Source organism: Myotis myotis, unplaced genomic scaffold, assembly GCF_014108235.1.
Source record: "Myotis myotis isolate mMyoMyo1 unplaced genomic scaffold, mMyoMyo1.p scaffold_m19_p_5, whole genome shotgun sequence".
In the NCBI taxonomy this organism is placed as follows: Eukaryota; Metazoa; Chordata; class Mammalia; order Chiroptera; family Vespertilionidae; genus Myotis; species Myotis myotis.
The window spans coordinates 108,612,576-108,632,680 of NW_023416357.1; the positions used below are offsets into that span (position 1 = coordinate 108,612,576).

At 43.9% G+C, this 20,105-nt stretch overlaps 1 protein-coding gene and 1 pseudogene across 2 annotated transcripts in view; one reads left to right on the forward strand and one right to left on the reverse strand.

The window, feature by feature from the left end:
- Nucleotides 1–514: 514 nt before the first annotated feature.
- Nucleotides 515–2,798, reverse strand: LOC118656593 (annotated as a pseudogene).
- Nucleotides 2,799–5,909: 3,111 nt separating this feature from the next.
- Nucleotides 5,910–20,105, forward strand: part of CDR2 (cerebellar degeneration related protein 2) — a 46,921-nt gene continuing 32,725 nt past the window's right edge. Inside the window, exons 1-2 of one of the 2 annotated variants that reach the window (XM_036308553.1) lie at nucleotides 5,910–6,215; nucleotides 18,874–18,986. In XM_036308553.1, coding sequence (XP_036164446.1) covers nucleotides 6,137–6,215; nucleotides 18,874–18,986 — 192 coding nt within the window. In that variant the 5' untranslated portion in view covers nucleotides 5,910–6,136. Of the gene's footprint in view, nucleotides 6,216–18,873; nucleotides 18,987–20,105 lie in introns of those variants that run through there. The other variant, XM_036308554.1, reaches the window with a different exon arrangement.

Consider the following 20,105-nt stretch of genomic DNA (forward strand, 5'->3'; position numbering starts at 1 on the left):
TCCCACCACCACCGCTGTACTGGTAGCCGTCAGCCTGGCTTGTGGCTGAACAGAGCTCCCCCTGTGGGAGCACACTGACCACCAGGGGGCAGCTCCTACACTAAGTGTCTGCCCTCTGGTGGTCAGTGTGTGTCATAGTGACCAGTCATTCCCAGTCGTTCTGCTGTTAGGGTCAGTTTGCATATCACCCTTTTATTATATAGGATTGTCCGCCCTACCTGGAAGGGTGCACAGAAAAGAAACAATGAGGTGGCATCCTTGAACTAAAGCCAGAGAGAGGGAATAGAAGCAAGCCCTTCATTTTAATACAAAGTTCTCTGTTCATTTTAATATAAAGTTCTCCATTCAGCACTACAAACTTGTATTTTTTTTGTTCATAAGTAAAGTCAGTTTTATTAATAGATTTCCATATGTCCAGAGCAAATAATAAATTCCAAAGGAAAAAACCTACACACAGTGAAACTGGAAGTATCCCAGGATGACAAAAAATATATATAAATATGTACACCCACAATCACTGCCACCTCCAAAAACCTTTATTCTTCTGACCTTTCTTGGGTATCTTCTTCTTCTTAATAGGATTCTGATCCTCATCAAGATGAGGGGTTCCGCCGAAACCGGTTTGGCTCAGTGGATAGAGCGTTGGCCTGCGGACTGAAGGGTCCCAGGTTCGATTCCGGTCAAGGGCATGTACCTGGGTTGCGAGCATATCCCCAGTAGGAGATGTGCAGGAGGCAGCTGATGGATGTTTCTCTCTCATCGATGTTTCTAACTCTCTATCTCTCTCCCTTCCTCTCTGTAAAAAATCAATAAAATAAAATTAAAAAAAAAAAAAAAAAAAAAGATGAGGGGTTCCTCCTGTCAAAGCACTGATGTCACTGAAGTGCGGGAGAGAATGAAGCTGTGAGCTCATGACAACTGAGCGTTTTTGTCGTCCTTTCTCTCACTCACTGACACTTAAACACACCATCACGCTCTCCTCATACTTAATCCTGTGTTGATCCTCCTGACTCTGGCGAGTACCATGATGATGCTGGGCATCACAGATTTCCTCTGGAGCATCTGAGGTCCTGCTCCTTAAGTTCACGAATGACAGAGCTGCCAATGCTCGCCTCTGGGCTCATTCTAGACCTTTTTGTGAGTGCGTGCCAAAACCAGCAAAATCTCTGACTCAAAACTCTTCTGCGTGCCAACCCTAATTTTTTGAGAACATGTTATGCCTACTTGATATCTCTTAAGGTGTACGTATGTGAAGAACCTTGAAGAAATAATAAAATTCATTCAAGTGACAAAAACACAGTATGATGATGATGAAAAATACATTTATTTTTTAATGTATACATGTACACTGATAGTCCGACAGAAAACTTTATGACTCCATTTGATATTATCGGTGGGACTTTTGCTGCTGCATCACTGATGACAGAGATTTTATATCAGGTTTATATTTCATGACCTTCAGAGATATGTGCGAGCTACTACTTTCATCCGTCAGGCTACTCCTATTACAAGACTTAACAAAATTCATCACTGAGAAGAAAGATTCACAAGCGTATGTGAATGAAAACATGGAGAGTAATGCTGTTGCAAAGTTTTTTAAACAGAAAAAATTTTCTGGAATGGCATTCCAAGTCCTCAATAGTTCATTTTCGACACTTCTCTCTGGTACGCCTGTCTCTAATCGCTTTCTTCCAAGTCAACTCTAAGGTCAATAAATTTCTGCTTCCAAATTGAGCTACTCTGAAATTCAATCAACCGCATTTCAAAGTCAGCCATGTCTAGCCATGAAAACATTTGTAAGTTTAGTTCCTCCAGTTTCATGCTGTCTGGGAACCTCATGAATTTTGCTGTCTCTTCCAGTTCTCTGAATTTCACAAATCTTGAGAAGAACTGCTCAATAGTTGACTCGATGATGTTTAAAAACAGCTTTTGAAGGCTTTCACACTCTGTTCTGTCATCTTTTGGGAGATCTTTGATATGCCTCTTGAGGTTTGGGAAATATCTATATCTCTCATCATCCACATCCCTCTTAAAGACTTCCAGTTTCTTTTCAAAAGCCTTTATGTAACCAAACATAACATCAAGTGTCTTGCCAGTTCCTTGTAATTTAACATTTAAATCATTCAAATGTTCACAAAAATTGTAAATGGAAGATTATAAAAGAGGGTTTCGCGTGCCAGCAAAAGTTACTGGCGTGCCATGTTTGGTACACGTGCCAGGGGTTGCCCACTCCTGTTCTAGATGCTTCTTCTCCCGCTCAGCCTCTATTTCATCATAATGTACTGGAACCAAGCGGGTGGAACATATTTCTTACTGCTCCATTTTCGGATTTCTTCCCTGAAGCCTCAAACTGTCCTTCCTCCGTTTCATCTTCCTCATCCTCAGAGCTCAACTTGATCATCATATTGCTGGGATGAGGCTAAAATCGAGCGGGTCAGCCTCACTGAGGCAGCCCGTCACTGTAGTCATGAGCCGTTTGTCAATTTAATGCTTCAGTTTTTGGTCCATGGGACAAAGTTTTTCCAAAACAGCGCAAATCCCCACCAGTCTCAAACGGCAGCATGTCCCTGAAGAGACCCTCTGAGGCTTTGTCCAGCATGAGATGACTCATCCACAAGGTACATGAGCAGCAACTGGTCTTTCACTTCCAAGAGGCTGAGACCCTCTCTGTAGGATAGGCTCTAGCTTGAACTTTTTTTTTGTCAGAGCTTGAACTTGTGCAGTTACAGCCATACCTGCTCCTGGAGGTTTTTCAGAAGGGCCACCGCTCTCGGCAGGTCTGACTCCAGCACCACCATCGTCCCAAACTTGTATTGAAGATTTATTTTTTCTTTTCTCCTGACAGACTATATAGTTTTGGCCCAAAGGACATACCTAAGACGGATATAGAAAAAAACACATCCTGATCCTTGTTCTGATCAATGTCCCTCTTAAACCTGGTGATTGTCTTATTCTTTGTGACGTGGTTTACTCCACTGGAAAACAGGAAAAGGTTAACCAAGCTAGAGGTAGGCATAGATTCATCTTCCTTTTCATCTTGATGGTAGTTTTAAAATAACACCATGAGTTTCCTGTTTCATCCCTGCCTTACTGGAACACTGGTCTCCACAATCTTCACTGAATCAGAAAACAAACAAATATTTAGATAACTTGAGAGCTGTAAATTGCTTGAATAAGCCTAGGGAAATAAGCAGACACTGCAGTCTGTATTGCCCGATTTCTAAGGGAATGGAGGGCAAATCTGGTGGGGAGAGGGTATATAGCTCAAATGATCAAACTACCAAAGACCCTGAGCTTCACTTTGCATTGGGGAGAGAGGAAGAGAAACTGTCCTCCAAGAATAATTCCAGTCTTATGGAAAATAGGGCCCGAGAATTACCACAAGTGGCTACTAAAACCCTATGCAGACCATGCAGACGCAGACTGAATAAAGAATATTTTGCCCATATGTGTACGAGTATTCTTACAATGTTTGTAGATGCAGCTGTAATGAGAAAATACAAACCTGAATTTTTTTTGTTATTATGCAGTGTTTAAACACTTGAAATATACAAGTTTAAAAACTTGAATATACAAGTACTATTATGTGGATGTCAGCCAACATTTTTGGCTTTCAAGATAAATTCTCAGATTTGCAAAAGCTGTGAACTACTGGTGAAGACCTCACTCTTGGGAGTTACGTTTGGCATAAGTGAGAAGAAAGATTGAGGCTAGAGGTTACCGGATTACTAAGAGGGCCGAAAACAAGAGTCAGAAAACCCAAAAGCCAATGTACAAATTTAGCCCAAATTTAGATTCTAGACACTCTTCTTTTCCTTAGTTTCATTTCAGGCATGCTACCAGAAGAAGCACACCACACCCTCTCAACTGACCTATCATTAAGCCAGAAGGCAGGAATTTAGACACTCCGAATTTTGCAAAGGGTCATAAGCTTGCTGAGTTGAGATCAAATTTTTAAAAAGAATTTGAGTTAAGCATCCATCCTGGTTGAAATATGTGAATAGAAGGTTTAATAACACTATGAAAATTCTATAGCCTGAACTTCTCTTTCTTTGTACATGTTGAGAAGAAAAATCTTCCTTATTTCAACTTGCAAAAGAACTATCAATGTTTTATTTTCGATTGCCATCCTAATAAATACTTATTTCTGTAAGTAACTGACTTACAATTTCTGTTAAGTATCACCACTTACAATTTTTTTAGGCCACCACTGCTACATAAAGACTCTCCTTACCTGATTTTACTATAGCAACAAAACATAGAACAAGAATATTTTATCTTTACAACCAGGGGCAAAGGACCTCTGGTTCCTCTTTACCACAAAGCGTTTGAAAGTGGCAAAATGGTGCCATGATTGGGCTGGGCAGGGGCATTAAACACCACCGGGGTTGTTACTCATTAACCTCCTAGGAAACCAAATGTTTGCCGCTGAAGAGACTGCTGGGGATTACTTCTCAGCTAAGCAGGCTCCAAAGGAAGGCTGGCGACTCGCAGAGGCGGGCTTTTAGCACTGAAAGTTAACATCTTTTCAATGACGTTGTAGTTCAATCTTTTCCAGGAAAAAACAAAGAAAAAAACTTTCCCTTAAACAGTGTCCTTAAAAAGAACGCACTAACACCAAAAGGCAGAAAGCATGGCGCTTTTTCCCCCCATTTTAAACTATCAATAACTTTAATTCTTCAGGTCTTTCTCTTTCTTTTTTTTTTCCTCTCTTTCTTTTTGATGGAGAATGGTAAAGAATGTTTCAGTACACTTTCCCATTTGGGGTCAAAATGAGCTATTTGTCATGAAGAAAAACCTTGCAGATCAGTGGCTGTGGAAGATGAGTTTCTCAAAGGTCAGATTCATGATTCTAGCCCTTCAGTTTCCACAAATCATCATCAGCAAATCCTAATCCAATCATCTTTTTCTCCAAAGAGCTTCATCTGCAGTGACTTACTTTGAAATTAAAACGGCTTTAAATTCTTTTCTTTTGGCTCTGGACTAATCTCTGCCAGAACACTGGTAATAGGGAAGCAAAGGCTTTCCGTGGGACCTAGCTCTCTTCGTTTTTAACCGAGCAATAAAAAGTGGACCAGGACACCTGGGTTCAGAAGAAAGGAAGTTGTGAGTTTACCATTTCTCTTTTACTATGATTACGTTAACATCATTATTCCTTCCACATCTATTGACTGGCATTCTCTTCTCTCCAGGTGCAATAGTATGACCCCAGAGGCTTAACTTGTGACCTCGAACCTTTTAAGATTCGCATTCGCAGTTCTTTCCTAAGGAGATGGCTTCACCTGCACCCGCTCCAGCCCCAGGCTCCCGAGTGGGTCCGGGCCAGCCCTTTGAAGGGAGGAGGCAGTCCCCAGGGGTACGAGGGGAGGGCTCGGAGGTCAGGAAGACGCTGCAGCCCTAAGCCCCCGACCCACCCTTCACTTCCCGGCAGCAAGGAGAGCGACTCTGGAAGCCAAAGGCCAGAGAGGGCCGCTGGGGAGGTGACCCCGGTCCCCAGCACCGGCCGCACCCCCGCCGGCCCGAGGGACGCCCCACGACCACAGCCACGCTCCAAGCCGGACTCCCGCCCTCCGCCCACGTAGCCTGACCACTGGCTGCCCCGCCGCCCAGACACCCAACGCCGGCGCCGCGGAAGCCGCCACCTCCAGACCCGACGCCCGAGCGGGTCCCAGAGCTACCCTAAGCGGAGGAGAGGGCGGGCCCTCAGGCCGCGCCTCCTCTCTTTTCCCCGCCTTCTTCGTTTCCTTCGGAGTTCCTATTGGCTGCTTGCGGGCGAGCCGCGGGTCCGCGATGAGAAGCGGTTGGACGACATCGCTGCCACTCGGCCAGAGGCACGCTCGCCATTGGCCAGGGCGCCGCCGGGGGTTTGAATCGCCGGGTCGGGAGGCTCGGCCCCAGTGCCACGTTGGGCCCGGCTTCGGCCGGACGGGCTGGGTGGGGGCTGCGGCGGGGCTGCGGCTGGGGCGCTCGCGCCGGGTGCCGGCCGTTGAGGCCGTTGGGCGACGCGAGGCGAACCGGCGGCCGCGCGTCCCGCCCGAGGGCGGCTCTGGCTGAGGGCGGAGGGGCGGGCGGAGCGCCCGGGGCAGCGGCTGAGGCGGGACGGCGGGGGCCGCTGCCCCCGGGAGAGCCGGCCGCGATGCTGGCGGGAAACCTGGTGGAGGAGTTCGAGATGAAGGAGGACGAGCCGTGGTACGACCACCAGGACCTCCAGCAAGGTGAGGCGTCGGCCGGCGGGCGGGCGGCTCCGGGCCGCGGGGCTGTTCAAAAGTAGCTTTTGCTTGAGGCCCAGGGACGCCGGTGCGGGGAGGGCCGGCGCTCACCCGACGTGGGCACCGGCCGCACCTGCCCATCCCTCCGCGGAGGCTGCGCAGTCCCGGGCTTGCCCCGCCGCGCCGCCCGGTCGCCCGGTCGCCCTCCAGGCCTGGCCCCTCGGGGCAGCGCGGCGGCGGGGGCGGCGGTGCGCGGGGACAGGACCCGTGCACACGTGGCATCCGCGCAGTGACTGCGGGAGGGTGGGTTTTGGTGGTAGCCCCGTTTCCAGGTGAGGACAGCGAGGGCCAAAGCGGCCAGGAGGTGCCTGCGTTGGGAGGGGCGGCAAGTGTCTGAGCCGCACGCCCCTCGCCCCCCCCGGAGCCCGGGCGCTGTCCGCCGGCCCGGCCGCCCCCGCCACGCACGGCCCGCGGCGCGATGCTGGCGGCTGCGGGGGGACTGCTCTGCCGCGTTCGCCTGGTGCCGGAGCCGGCGGAGACGTGGCGGGCTGGTTAAACAGGCTCTCGCCTCGCCTTGGCTTTCTCGCTGAAGGTCTGTCTCCGAGGAGGCCCCCCTTCTTTGCATATTAGTAGCAGGAGCTTGCGATTGGAGAACCTTCTGTGTACCGGGCACTGGCCGGCCCTCAGCACAGGTGTCATTTAATCCCCACGGCCGAGGAGGTAGAAGGTACTGTTATTGGGGAGCTAGGGTTCCCCTCCAAAAGCCATCGCAACCTTTCCTAACCTCTCTACGGAATAATCCTCGGGACTTTTTTTTTTTCAGGCATCTTTCTTTTCTGCAATTCTGTGTAAATTCAACTTGTTTAGCTTTAACTTGCACTGAAAATTAGCATTTCATTTAGTGAATATTAAATGATCATGATGTTTGTTCATGTTAACCATTGAATTGGGGGGGAGTGTAGAATGACTCACACTTAGAAAAGGAAAATAAAACAAGCACCTCTTTGGGGAAGGCGATTTCTTAAATCAGTATGCCGTGGACAGTCACTTAAATCAAAGTAGTTCACCATTCTGCTTGCCTATGTAGTAGATGCTATTTAACGGCTGCGGTGCAGCATGCACCATCATATTCTCTATGTCCACAAGATAAATTTGTCTTACATTTTAACAAACCTGTTTTCAGAATTCCCCATAAGGATTGATGGCCTAGTTTGATACTTTCTCCAGGATAAATGTGACAACCAACGTGCAATTGCAAGATTTCCTTCTAATAAACTACGCAGTTTGTATAATCAAAGCTAAATATTTTTCTTTTCTGCATTTAAGAAGCATAGATCTGTACAGGCTGGGGGGGGAGCACGTTTTGTTTTGAATCTCGCATAATACTTAGCACATAATAGAAGCTCGATTTTAATGTTTGTTGGGCTGATCTGAGACACTCACACAGGATTACTGTTTTCATGGCTCTTCTCTCAGGTACCTTAGTCCATACTGCACTTTTTTCTGTAGGAGGTTGTTAGGAGCAGCCATTTGTAATATTTCAATCTACTTGAGAAGCAAATGCAACTTGTTGGGGTTACATGTAGGACTCTTTAACCTCTGATCAGAAGGATGTCATCAGGTGTTAAATTAATGAAGCCGAGAGAACACAGGTCTGAACCACCTTAGTGCCAGTTTGCATTTGGAATTTGTCCTGTGCTTCTCCAAGGACTTTTACATCCGTTATCATAGTGGACTTTGACATGACCCTGTGTGTCATAACCAAGTGTGTGGGGTATGAATGGATGTGAAATTCCAACAATCAAGCCTTGTGAATATTGCCTGTAAAAGAATGAAGTCTGCAGGCACAGCAGATCTGTCCTGTTAAACAGATTGATAAACAAATGTAGTGGGATTGTATCAGGTGCAGACATCTGTTCATTTGTTAACATCCTCACTACTGGCAGACCTTGTTTTATCGCACTTCACTGTATTGCATTACACAGGTTTTGCATTTTTTATTTTTTAATCCTCACCCAAGGAGTGAGGATATTTTTTCCATTAATTTTTAGAGAGAGTGGAAGGGAGAGTGGAGGGCAAGAGAGAGAGAGAGACAGACATAGATTGGTTGCCTCCCAAACATGCCTTATCAGGATTAGGGATTGAACCTGCAACTGGGGTGCATGCTTTGACTAGGACTTGAACCTGCGACCCTTTGGTGAGGTGGCTGAGCAAACTGGCCAGGGTGGTGTTGCATTTTTTACAATGGAAGGCAAGACCCTCCACCAGCAAAAAGAGCATGAATCACTTTATTGTGGTACTCGCTTCATTACAGTGGTCTAGAATCAAACCCACAGTATCTTCAAGGTCTGCTTGTATTATTTTATTGAGTGAGCCTTGTTTGGAGAGAGCTACTAAAACAACTTTTTAAGATCCTGTTCTCAAAGTCAGAACTACACGTTTTTTTCCCTTTAGCAATAGATGCATTATTTAAATAGATTGAATTTTTGTATCAAAGTTTGCTGGGGCATTCTTTTTTAAATTAAAACTGCTCGGGGGGGGGAAATCTAGCCTTGGAAGGCTCTGGTCTAGTGTTCATACCTTTATAGAAACATGTAAAGCTGTTGAGGCAAAAGGAGAAAACCCTTTGCTTTTACAAAACACTTTGATGAAGAGATTGTCTTTTGTCAGAGGGCTGAGCTGGCACAGGAAGAATACTGACAGTGATCTCTGCGGGTCTGATCCTTTCTGGGACAGCAGGAGCCTTCTATTTGAAATGTGCCCCTGAGAGCAAGGTGGAAAGACTTCAGAGACTGGCTTTTCCTTCAGACCAGCTGCTGTTATAATTGTTGTTTGGTGAGCTATGTAAGCTTAGAATAAGGATTCAGGTTTCTATTGCATGGATCAGCAAATGAAATCTTAGTTTTAAGGAATCCTAAGATTCCTATTTCTTTTTAAGATGAGTACATTTTCCTGGTGTGTAATTTGCTGAATCACTGTTTGGAGTGGAGGGTCATTAAAACTGACATCATCCTTTTTCTTGATGTTTATATTCAAATTTTTTGCTTCCCAATTATAGTAACATTGGCAACAGGAGGTACACAGAAGCATCACCAAATGACGCATTTGACTTTGTAATAGGAAAAGCTTTCAGCCTTAATATCATTGAATTACTGCTGTAGACCACAGTTAATATGTTATCCTCATATGATTTTGAAAATGAGGAAAATAATAATATAAAAGCAGTGGAATTTAAAGGTTTCTGATTTCTGGAAGAAAGATACTTTTAAAAATACACTATGGCTGCTAGAGCTAATTTTTTTCTGCCGAAGGCATAGGGCTGAGTGGAGTATCTGTTTAAAGCTAACCGTGTACAGTGTTGAAACGGATTATTATTGCTGCAAAGACTGATTAGTGAAAGAATATTAAACACGAAAGTGTTGCTAGGTTGTAGTTCTCAAGCCTGTGGTATTTTTAGTGCTGCTGAGGCCAGTTCAGGATTTAGAAAAGACAACCTTCAAATGAAAATCCTTATTGGAAAATAGATGAACAGGTGCATACGGTCTTCAAAACTGTTTTCTTTCCTTTTCTTTTGTGCCTTAATTAAAAACAATAGTAAAGAACATTGAATACTCTCCCATTTGCCCCACTAATTATTTAGAAAACCTTCCTGGGCTTACTGCCAGCCTTTGGCTCCTTTTGGTTATGGAAGCCATATGCTAGATGACAGGAAATGAACTTTTTTTAAAGACCAAAAGAAGACCCATGTCCTTAAACTAACAGATGAAGTAATATCCTCTTTGCAGTGTCACTTCACGACCCTTTCTTGTTGATACTTGTCTTGCCAGGATTCTATCCTAAACAGCCTATGAAATATGTACGAGACTGAGTCTTGAAGTTACTGAGCCCGGTTGGGCTTTGTTTAACTGGAAATAAGGGCCGAGATAGGACAAGTTCTTTTCTGGTTACTGGTGACTGGAAGAGTGCTTTACTTGGCATCCCTTTCTGCAGCAGCAGGAGGAGAGCTGCTCCCGGCTGTGTATTGAGAGCTTAGGTGGTTTCATAATGGAATGCAAGTAGGTGAAGGTGGTCTAAAGTTAGTCTTGATTCAGGTTTTGAATGCCAGTTAAGAGCATCTTTGATGAGTCCCTGGTCCTTCCCAGTGAGGAATTACTCACCGCTATAAAACAGGCCAGGAGAGACTTCGTCTTCAATACAGTGTGGAGGCTTCTATGTGGCACTGTGTAGACACATTACATACCCTGTGGATACACAATAATTATTTCTGGGACATCTTTAGCCTTGCATCTTCACTTAGTGAAAACAATGTATTGGCTTTCCTAAGGTTGCACATACTGTCTTTGACAGAGCAGGTAATAGAAGCTAGGTTGCTCCACTCTAGTTTCTCATTGCCATCTGTGAAAACAAGTGGAAAGCTTAAGTGCCTCGTCTAGGAAAGTTTGTACTCTCTACCTTGAAGAAGTGTGTGGACACACTGTCAATCATCTTAAAACTGTGTAGATATGGATAGTAAAGTGGAGAATGGTGATGAGAGTGAGAGTTAGAATCTGGTGATGGAAGTGTTTGTTTTGCCTGTGACTCCTGTAGACTTGATCAGGTCCGTTAGTATCTTTGTGCTTGAAGTTGTCTCATCTGAAAAACTGGCCTAAATACCTTGAAAAGATATAAAGATAAATGTCTCTTACATGATTTGAGCTTTTCATAAAGTTTCTATGTCTTGTGAATACAAGATATTATTTCATAGAGTTGTTACCTGAAGTATTTAGTACATGAATAGGCATTATTAATATTTAAATCATGAGAGAATTTATTTTAACACCAGTCTACCAACAGTACACTAATTTATCTTAAATGTAAAATGTTTACTGTGAGCTGGAGTGGTGAATGGTCGATTCTGCTGCTTTATTTCCCAATGAGAGAAAATCACCCAAGCAGAACACTAGTTCTGCACTAGAATGAACATTAACAGGTGACAAAATGTATTGCTTTTCTGTTACCACTTATTCTAGGTTGAGTTTTAATATGGGTGGTAATGAATAGATGTAAACCTTATTTGTCAACCTCTACAAGTTAACTTTTAAAATCATGTAGTACAGGTCCCTGTTTTTGTAACAAATACCTTTTCATAATAAATATATTTGTGACATTAACTAAAATGACTTTCCATCATACTTAGAATAAAAGTCAAACTTTGCCATGGCCTATAAAATCTTGTATGACCCGATCCCTGCCTACTTCTCCAACTTCATCTCATACCACGCTTTCCCTTATGCTTCTTTCCCACTGGCATTTTATCGCAGCTATGCCACATTCTCATGTGTTGCAATGCCTCTGGCTTTTACTGGTGCAGTCCTCATCCTTCAAGCTTTAGCTAAAACGTGTCCTCAGGGTGCCTTTCCTTGTGACCTTCCTTTCTAAAGTAGATCCTTTTTACACCAAATCCATTTTTTTTTCTTCTCTCACACACCACATCCAAATGGGTTAACACAACCTTTTAGCTCTATTTTCAAAACATATCCAGAATCCTACCCCTTCTCTCCATCTCCATCTCTGCCACCCTAGCCAAGCCGCCACCATCTCTGACCCAGATGATTGCAGTACCCACTTGTCAGTTGCTTCCCCACCTTTGTCCCTTACACACACTTTGCTCCAGCCTCATTGACCTCCTTATTAACCCTGGTGATGCTTCCTGCCAGGGTCTTCATACTTGTTTTGCCTCTGCCTGGAATGTTGGCCACCTAGATAGCTCTACATGGGTCATTTATTCTGTTCCTTCATATCTTAATTCTGTCACCCTTGTCACATTATTAAATTTCAGCCTCCCATATTCATACTCTTCCTATTCCCCTTCCTTGCTTTATTTTTTCTCTTTATTAGCACTTCCTGCTATCATATTTTTTTATTATTTTTTAATATATTTTTTATTGATTAAGATATTACATATGTGTCCTTATCCCCACGTTACCCCCTACTCCCTCCCCCCCCCCCCCCGCTCATGCCCTCACCCCCCCGTTGTCCGTGTCCATTGGTTAGGCCTATATGCTTGCATATAAGTTCTTTGGTTGATCTTTCCCCTTTACCCCCACCCTCCCCTACCTTCCCTCCAAGGCCCGACAGTCCAATCAATGCCTCTCCGTCTCTGGATCAGTCCTTGTTCATCAGTTTATGTTGTTCATTATATTCCACAAATGAGTGAGATCATGTGGTATTTATCCGCTCTCCAGTTCCATCCATGCTGTGGCAAATGGTAAGAGTTCCTTTTTCTTCTTCCTCTTCTTAAAGAATACCTTGCAGCATTTCATATAATGCTGGTTTGGTGGTAATGAACTCCTTTAGCTTTTTCTTATCTGTGAAGCTCTTTATCTGACCTTCTATTCTGAATGATAGCTTTGCTGGGTAAAGTAATCTTGGTTGTAGGTTCTTGCTATTCATCACTTTGAATATTTCTTGCCACTCTCTTCTGGCCTGCAAAGTTTCTGTTGAGAAATCAGCTGACAGTCGTATGGGTACTCCCTTGTAGGTAACTGACTTTCTTTCTCTTGCTGCTTTTAAGATTCTCTCTTTGTCTTTTGCTCTTGGCATTTTAATTATGATGTGTCTTGGTGTGGTCCTCTTTGGGTTCCTTTTGTTTGGGGTTCTCTGCGCTTCCTGGACTTGTAAGTCTATTTCTTTCACCAGGTAGGGGAAGTTTTCTGTCATTATTTCTTCAAATAGGTTTTCAATATCTTGCCCTCTCTCTTCTTCGGGTATCCCTATAATTCTGATGTTGGTACGCTTGAAGTTGTCCCAGAGGCTCCTTACACTATCTTCATATTTTTGGAATCTTTTTTCTTTTTTCTTTTTCGGTTGGGTATTTTTTGTTTCTTTGTATTTCAAATCTTTGACTTGATTCTTGGGATCCTCTTGTCTGCTGTTGGGAGTCTGTATAATATTCTTTATTTCAGTCAGTGTATGCTTAATTTCTAGTTGGTCCTTTTTCATATCCTCCAGGGTCTCACTAGATTTCTTGAGGGTCTCACTAAATTTATCGGCGGTTTCCATAAAATTCTTGAAAAACCTTATAAACATGGTTTTGAACTCTATATCAGATAGTTTGCTTTCCTCCATTTCTGTCATTTGTGACCTGTTTCTTTGTCTCGCATTTTTTATGCTTCCCTGTGTTGGTAGAGTGGTTTTGTGTGCTAGGTGTCCTGTAGGGCCCAGTGGCTCACCCTCCCCAGTTACCTGAGGTGGACACTCTTGGTGCACCCCCTGTGGTCTTTGTGCACAGTCTTGTTGTAGTTAAGCCTTGACTGTTGTAGGATCACTGGGAGGAATTGACCTCCAGGCCAATTGGCAGTGAGAATCGGCTGTGTCTGCAGTGGGAGAACTTCTGTGCTGAAGACACCCTTCTGGGGCAAGACTTGCTTCAGTGGGGCTTTGTTGCTCACTGAGTCTGCCCCCTGGGTGTGTCCCTTATGGATCTGAGGAGTTGTAATCCGGATGGTCCCCTTCTGACCACTGGGTACACTGGCTCTTGGAGGTTACCCAGCAGGAGCTATGAAGAGAACTGCAGATTCCCCTTCCTTTTTTGGAGTTTGGAGGTGCCCTGATGAGGCCCAGCTGTGAAGCAGTGCAAGCTGCTGTGGGACCTTGGGCCTTCTCTTGTAAGTTCTGGGTCTGTGGCCCAGCTGCAATTTGTTAGGTAATTTTCAGGTTGCAAAGGACCAGGGCTTTCATATGCAAAAGCCTCTGCCGAAGCCTGGGTGGGGCGGGGTCTCAGGGAATCAAAGGGCGGAGCAAGGAACTATGGCGGATTCTCAGCCCTGCCCTAAGGGGCCGCGCGCGTCTCAGTGTCCCGACAATCTAATTGCTGCAAGCACCTCTGAGGGAAAGCCACCCTCGAGTTCCGAGTTCTGCCCGCTGCCAGACAGTCCAGTTTCTCCCCGTATGAGTCCTGGGTCCCCAGAGACTTCCCGGAACCAGAGTTCAGAGCAGTCGGGAGCTTGTGACTCCCTCCCGATTCAAAAAGACAGCCGCATCCTCAGGTACCAGCCCCTTTCCGCACGCACGAGCCTCCGTACCTTTGCACTTTACTTCCGCAGCTCCTGACTCTCAATGTGCTTTTCTCCTTCCTTCTAGTTGTAGAATGTCCACTCCGCCAGCCTTCCTGTAAGTTCTGGATGATGTCCGTTTTGTCTGTTTATTGTGTTTTGAAGTTGTTGTAGGAGGCAGCAATTTCGGTGTTTCCCTATGCCGCCATCTTAGTTTCTCCTCCTGCTATCATATATTCTATTGTGCTGTTTCTCCCAATAGAATATAAGCTCATGAGGGCAGGGCATTTTTTAGCTAAGTTCATCTTTATTTTTTTTTTAATTAAATCTTTATTGTTCAGATTATTACATTAGTTACTCTTTTTTCCCACCATAACTCCCCTCCACCCAGTTCCCACCCCACCCTCCGCCCTCACTCCCCACCCACTGTCCTCATCCATAGGTGCACGATTATTGTCCAATCTCTTCCCTCACCCCCACACCCCTCCCCCCCACCGAAGAATAGTTAGTCCATTCCCTTTCTATGTCCCTGATTCTCTTACAAATACCAGTTCATTCTGTTCATCGGATTATTTATTCCCTTGATTTTTAGATTCACTTGTTGATATATGTGTATTTGTTGTTCATAATTTGTATCTTTACCTTTTTCTTCTTCTTCCTCTTCTTAAAGGATACCTTTCAGCATGTCATATAATACTGGTTTGGTGGTGATGAACTCCTTTAGCTTTTTCTTATCTGTGAAGCTCTTTATCTGGCCTTCACTTCTGAATGATAGCTTTGCTGGATAAAGTAGTCTTGGTTATAGGTTCTTGGTATTCATCACTTTGAATATTTCTTGCCACTCTCTTCTGGCCTGCAAAGTTTCTTTTGAGAAATCAGCTGACAGTCGTATGGGTACTCCCTTGTAGGTAACTGATTTTTTTTCTCTTGCTGCTTTTAGGAAACTCTTTGTCTTTTGCTCTTGGCATTTTAATTATGATGTGTCTTGGTGTGGTCCTCTTTGGATTCCTTTTGTTTGGGGTTCTCTGTGCTTCCTGGAGTTGTAAGTCTATTTCTTTCACCAGGTAGGGGAAGTTTTCTGTCATTATTTCTTCAAATAGGTTTTCAACATCTTGCTCTCTCTCTTCTTCTGGCACTCCTATAATTCTGATGTTGGTACGCTTGAAGCTGTCCCAGAGGCTCCTTACACTATCTTCGTATTTTTGGATTCTTTTTTCATTTTGCTTTTCCGGTTGGGTGTTTTTTGCTTCTTTGTATTTCAAATCTTTGACTTGATCCTTGCGATTCTCTGGTCTGCTGTTGGGAGTCTGTATAATATTCTTTATTTCAGTCAGTGTATGCTTAATTTCTAGTTGGTTCTTTATCACAACATCGAGGGTTTCACCAGTCTTCTTGAGGATCTCACTACATTTATCGGTGGTCTCACCAGTCTTCTTGAAGATCTCACTACATGTATTGGCGGTCTCACCAGTCTTTTCGAATGCCTTATTAAATTTATCGGCGGCTTCTAGACAGTTCTTTAAAGACCTTAAAAGTGTGGTTTTGAACTCTATATCCAGCAGTTTGCTTTCTTCCGATTCTGTCGTTTGTGTCCTGTTTCTTTGTCTTGGCATTTTTTATGCTTCGTTGTGCCAATAGAGTGCCTTTCTGTGCTAAGCGTCCCAATTACCTGAGGTAGACCCTCTTGATGCACCCCCTTGTGGGCTTCGTGCACAGTCTTGTTGTAATTAAGCCTTGATTGTTGTAGTTATCACTGCGAGGAATTGACCTCCAGGCCAATTGGCTGTGAGAATCAGCTGTGTCTGCAGTGGGAGAACTTCTGTGCTGGAGACACCCCTCTGGGGCTAGACTTGCTTTGATGGGTCTTTGGTGCTCACTGAGTCTGCCCCCTGAGTGTGTCTTTTATGGTTCCACTCTGACCTCTGGGCTTCCTGGCTCCTGGATCTCTAGGGAGGTGCTAATCTAGCCTTTGCCTGAGGCTGACCAGCAAAAGTCTCCCTGCAGGGCTTGGGCGGGGCGGGCCCCATGGGATCAACAGGGCGGGGCTAGCAGTTATGGCTGCTCTCAGTCTTGCCCTCAGAGGCTCTGCTTCTCAGTGTCCCAGTAATCGCTGCAAGCCCCACGGAGAGAAAGCTGCCTTAGGATTCTGAGCGATGCCAGACAGTCCCGCTTCTCCCGTATGAGTCTGGGTCCCTAGAGACTCGCCCAGAACTGGAGCTCAGAGCCTGAGACTCCCTCCGATTGAAAACCACAACCACGCCCTCAGCCGCCAGCCCGCTCCACATGCACTCCGCACCTTAGTATTTTACTTCAGCACTGCGCCTCCTCTGAGTCTCGGTATGCTTTTCTCTTTTCCTGCTAGTTGTAGAACTTCCACTCAGCCAGCCTTCCTGTGGTTCTGGATGATGTCTGTTCTGTCTTTTAGTTGTATTTTTGAAGTGGTTGTTCGAGGCAGCAAACTCCGGTGTTTACCTATGCCGCCATCTCGGTTTCTCCACTAAGTTCATCTTCATATCCCCTGTATCCAGAATGGTATCTGGTGTCAGACCAACTGAAAGTGTAGAGCAGCCATGGGCAAACTAAAGCCCGCGGGCCGGATCCAGCCCGTTTGAAATGAATAAAACTAAAAAAAAAAGACCGTACCCTTTTATGTAATGATGTTTACTTTGAATTTATATTAGTTCACACAAACACTCCATCCATGCTTTTGTTCCGGCCCTCCGGTCCAGGTTAAGAACCCATTGTGGCCCTCGAGTCAAAAAGTTTGCCCACCCCTGGTGTAGAGGCATTGCTAGAAATAAATGACAAAGATTTATTCAAATGTCTTAGTGTTTGCAAACCAGAAACACAAGGCAATACCCAGAATGCTCTTAAGACGAAGAGTTCTTACTGGTATAGTAAAAAATAAATTCTTAGCCTCTGGATTGGATGACCAGTGGTCTGGATAAGTGAACATTGTTTCCTTAATCCTTCAGGGGTAGTCACATCTTTACCTGGAGGTTTGATGTATATCCAAGCATTGACAGGACTGGAAAGTTTGAAAGTTTAAGTTCCCAGGCTAATTAAAACAAAAATAGTATTGTTTCTCAAGCTTTGGCCTGATTGCAGTAATATAGTAGCTTAACTGTAGTGACTCTATGTTACTTCCTCACTCTGTTCCTCACTGGTATTATTGAATGTATGCATGCATATATGAATGAAGAGTGTTTATCACAGTTTGCAGGTTTATCTACTTGTTATCTTACTTCATCCGTTAATCTAGAAAAGCAGGAACTTCATTGTATTAACCATTCCATAACTACAGCTTAGTGTGATGCCCAGCGATAAACAGTCATTTGTGAGTCAATACTGCTACTAGTTTGCTTTTGTATTGCATTTAGTTCGTAAAGTACTTCCTTCTGTATTATTTCATTTTATTTCACAATCATATTGTCTTTAGACAAGAAGACTAAGTGAAGAGACCTTTAAAGCCCCATCTTAAACGTATTTTTCTGGGAAATGATAGTCAGCACTGGATGTCAGACCTTCCTACTCAGTTGAGTTAATTTCCCACTATATTAAAGGGTCTCTATGAAGTTTATGCAGATAGTTACTTCAGTTACCTATGTTAGAACAAGTGTCCTTTGGGTATCATTTAATTTTTATTTCTGAGATTGTGCATATATACCTAAGAAGAGAGTCGAAAAATGAGGTTCAAAATAGAAATATGGTTCTGTGTTAAATCAAAGTACTGTAACAGCTACTGACATGTAATTACCTCACAATCGCTGTGCTGCTTGTTTGGTTTGCTCATCATGGAGAAGGACATGAAGAGAAGTAGAAGAAATACATATTACTGATGTATTTTCCCTTTTCTTTTCTTTTTTTAATTTTTAGTCCCAGGATCTGTAACAACAGACTGCTTTGACAATTGCAGTAATATAGTGCACATTTACAGCAGCCAGATTTCATAGGAACTTTAGTAACTGTTTGTTTGTTTGTGTTTAAACCCTCACCTGAGGAATGAGTATATTTTTTCCATTGGTTTTTAGAAAGAGAGGAAGGGAGGGAGGAAAGGAGAGAGGAACATCTATGTGAGAGAGAGACATTGATTGGTTGCCTATTGCACACACCCCGACTGGGGACAGATACTGAACCTGTAACCCAGGTACATGCCCTTGACCAGGAATTGAACCTGAGACCTTCCGGTGCGCAGGCCCGTGCTCTAACCACTGAGCAGGCCAGCCAGGATGGAGACTATTTAAATATCTGCCTATATTTTGGTTGAGGCTCTGTCCAAAACAGTAGGTATTTAGGATATGAATAAATCCAGTCCGTTAGCAAATAATAACGATTTTAGAAGTCACAATGCTGATTGATCACTTCTAGACTAATGAGTATATCTACTAGTGAGTAGATCAGTCTTCTTCACGTCTTAAAAGTAGGAGTACATAAGAGCATGTTACAAGTAGAGGGCCCCAGTTCAACTGGATCTTAAGAAGGACTCAGTTTTCCTTCTGGGCCATTCCACCTTCTACCGGGATCAGATTTAAATTTGCTATGTTGGGTCGGGTCTTGGTTCATTTTTATTTTATGGACTGGGTTATATAAAATGAAGTGAGATCATTTGCATTATTCACTTGTCATACTAGATCTCCAACTTGCTGCTGAGCTTGGGAAGACATTACTGGATCGGAACACAGAGCTGGAGGATTCTCTTCAGCAGATGTACACAACCAATCAGGAGCAGTTACAGGAAATTGAGGTAATTTACTCAGTTACACTTGGAGGCGTGGCACGTTGCTGCTGTTAACCAATCATATTATGCTAAAATGACACTTGCAATTAAAAGCTATGTTTAATTTCTAACACAGACGTCTCTGAGAAGAACCATCAGAGGAGGGCAGAGAGGTTGATTTCTACTTTTAGGCTTTCTCAACACTATAGTCTGAGTCAGGGGTCCTCAAACTACGGCCCGCGGGCCACATGCAAATACAAATATTATATTTGTTCCCGTTTTGTTTTTTTACTTCACAATAAGATATGTGCAGTGTACATAGGAATTTGTTCATAGTTTTTTTTTAAACTATAGTCCGGCCCTCCAACGGTCTGAGGGACAGTGAACTGGCCCCCTGTTTGAAAAGTTTGAGGACCCCTGGCTGAGTGATGAAAGAGAGTTCTCTCTGCACCTTTGGTGAAGTATATTGAAGTAAATGGTCCAGTATTTGCCACTATGTGAAGCAAAATAAAGTTATGGATATTATACTTTGTTTTACTTTTTTCTTTTAAAAATGAATTATGCAAAGAGGTATAAGAAAATAAATAATATAATGAACACTTGTGCACCCACCACCCAGCTTAAAAGAGAAAACTCACACTGTTGAGCCTTCTTGGTTATGTCTGCCCCTCCCTTTTGCCCCCACTCCCATCCCCACCCCAGATGTTACAGTAGAACCAGCTCCTGTCTACATGCAAAAACATGTAAAAGACCTTAGAACAGTGATAAGAACTTACTGAGCTCTGATTTTATACTGAACCATATAATTGAAATGCTGGAAATTGAAAGAATTAGAATTACACAGTCCTTGACTTCAAAGCAATCAAAGTTACACAAATTTCAGTTTTGTTTTTGTTTGTTTAATCCTCACCCGAGAGCATGATTTATTGATTTTAGAAAGAGAGGAAAGAAAATGAAGGGAGGGAGAGAGGGAGGAACATCAATGTGAAAGAAACATCGATTGATTGTCTTCCGTACACACCCCAACTAGGGATGGAACCCACAACCTAAGTATGTCCCCTGACCAGGAATCAAACCTACAACCTTTCAGTGTACAGGATGACACTCCAACCAACTGAGCCATACAAGCCAGGGCCACAGATTTCA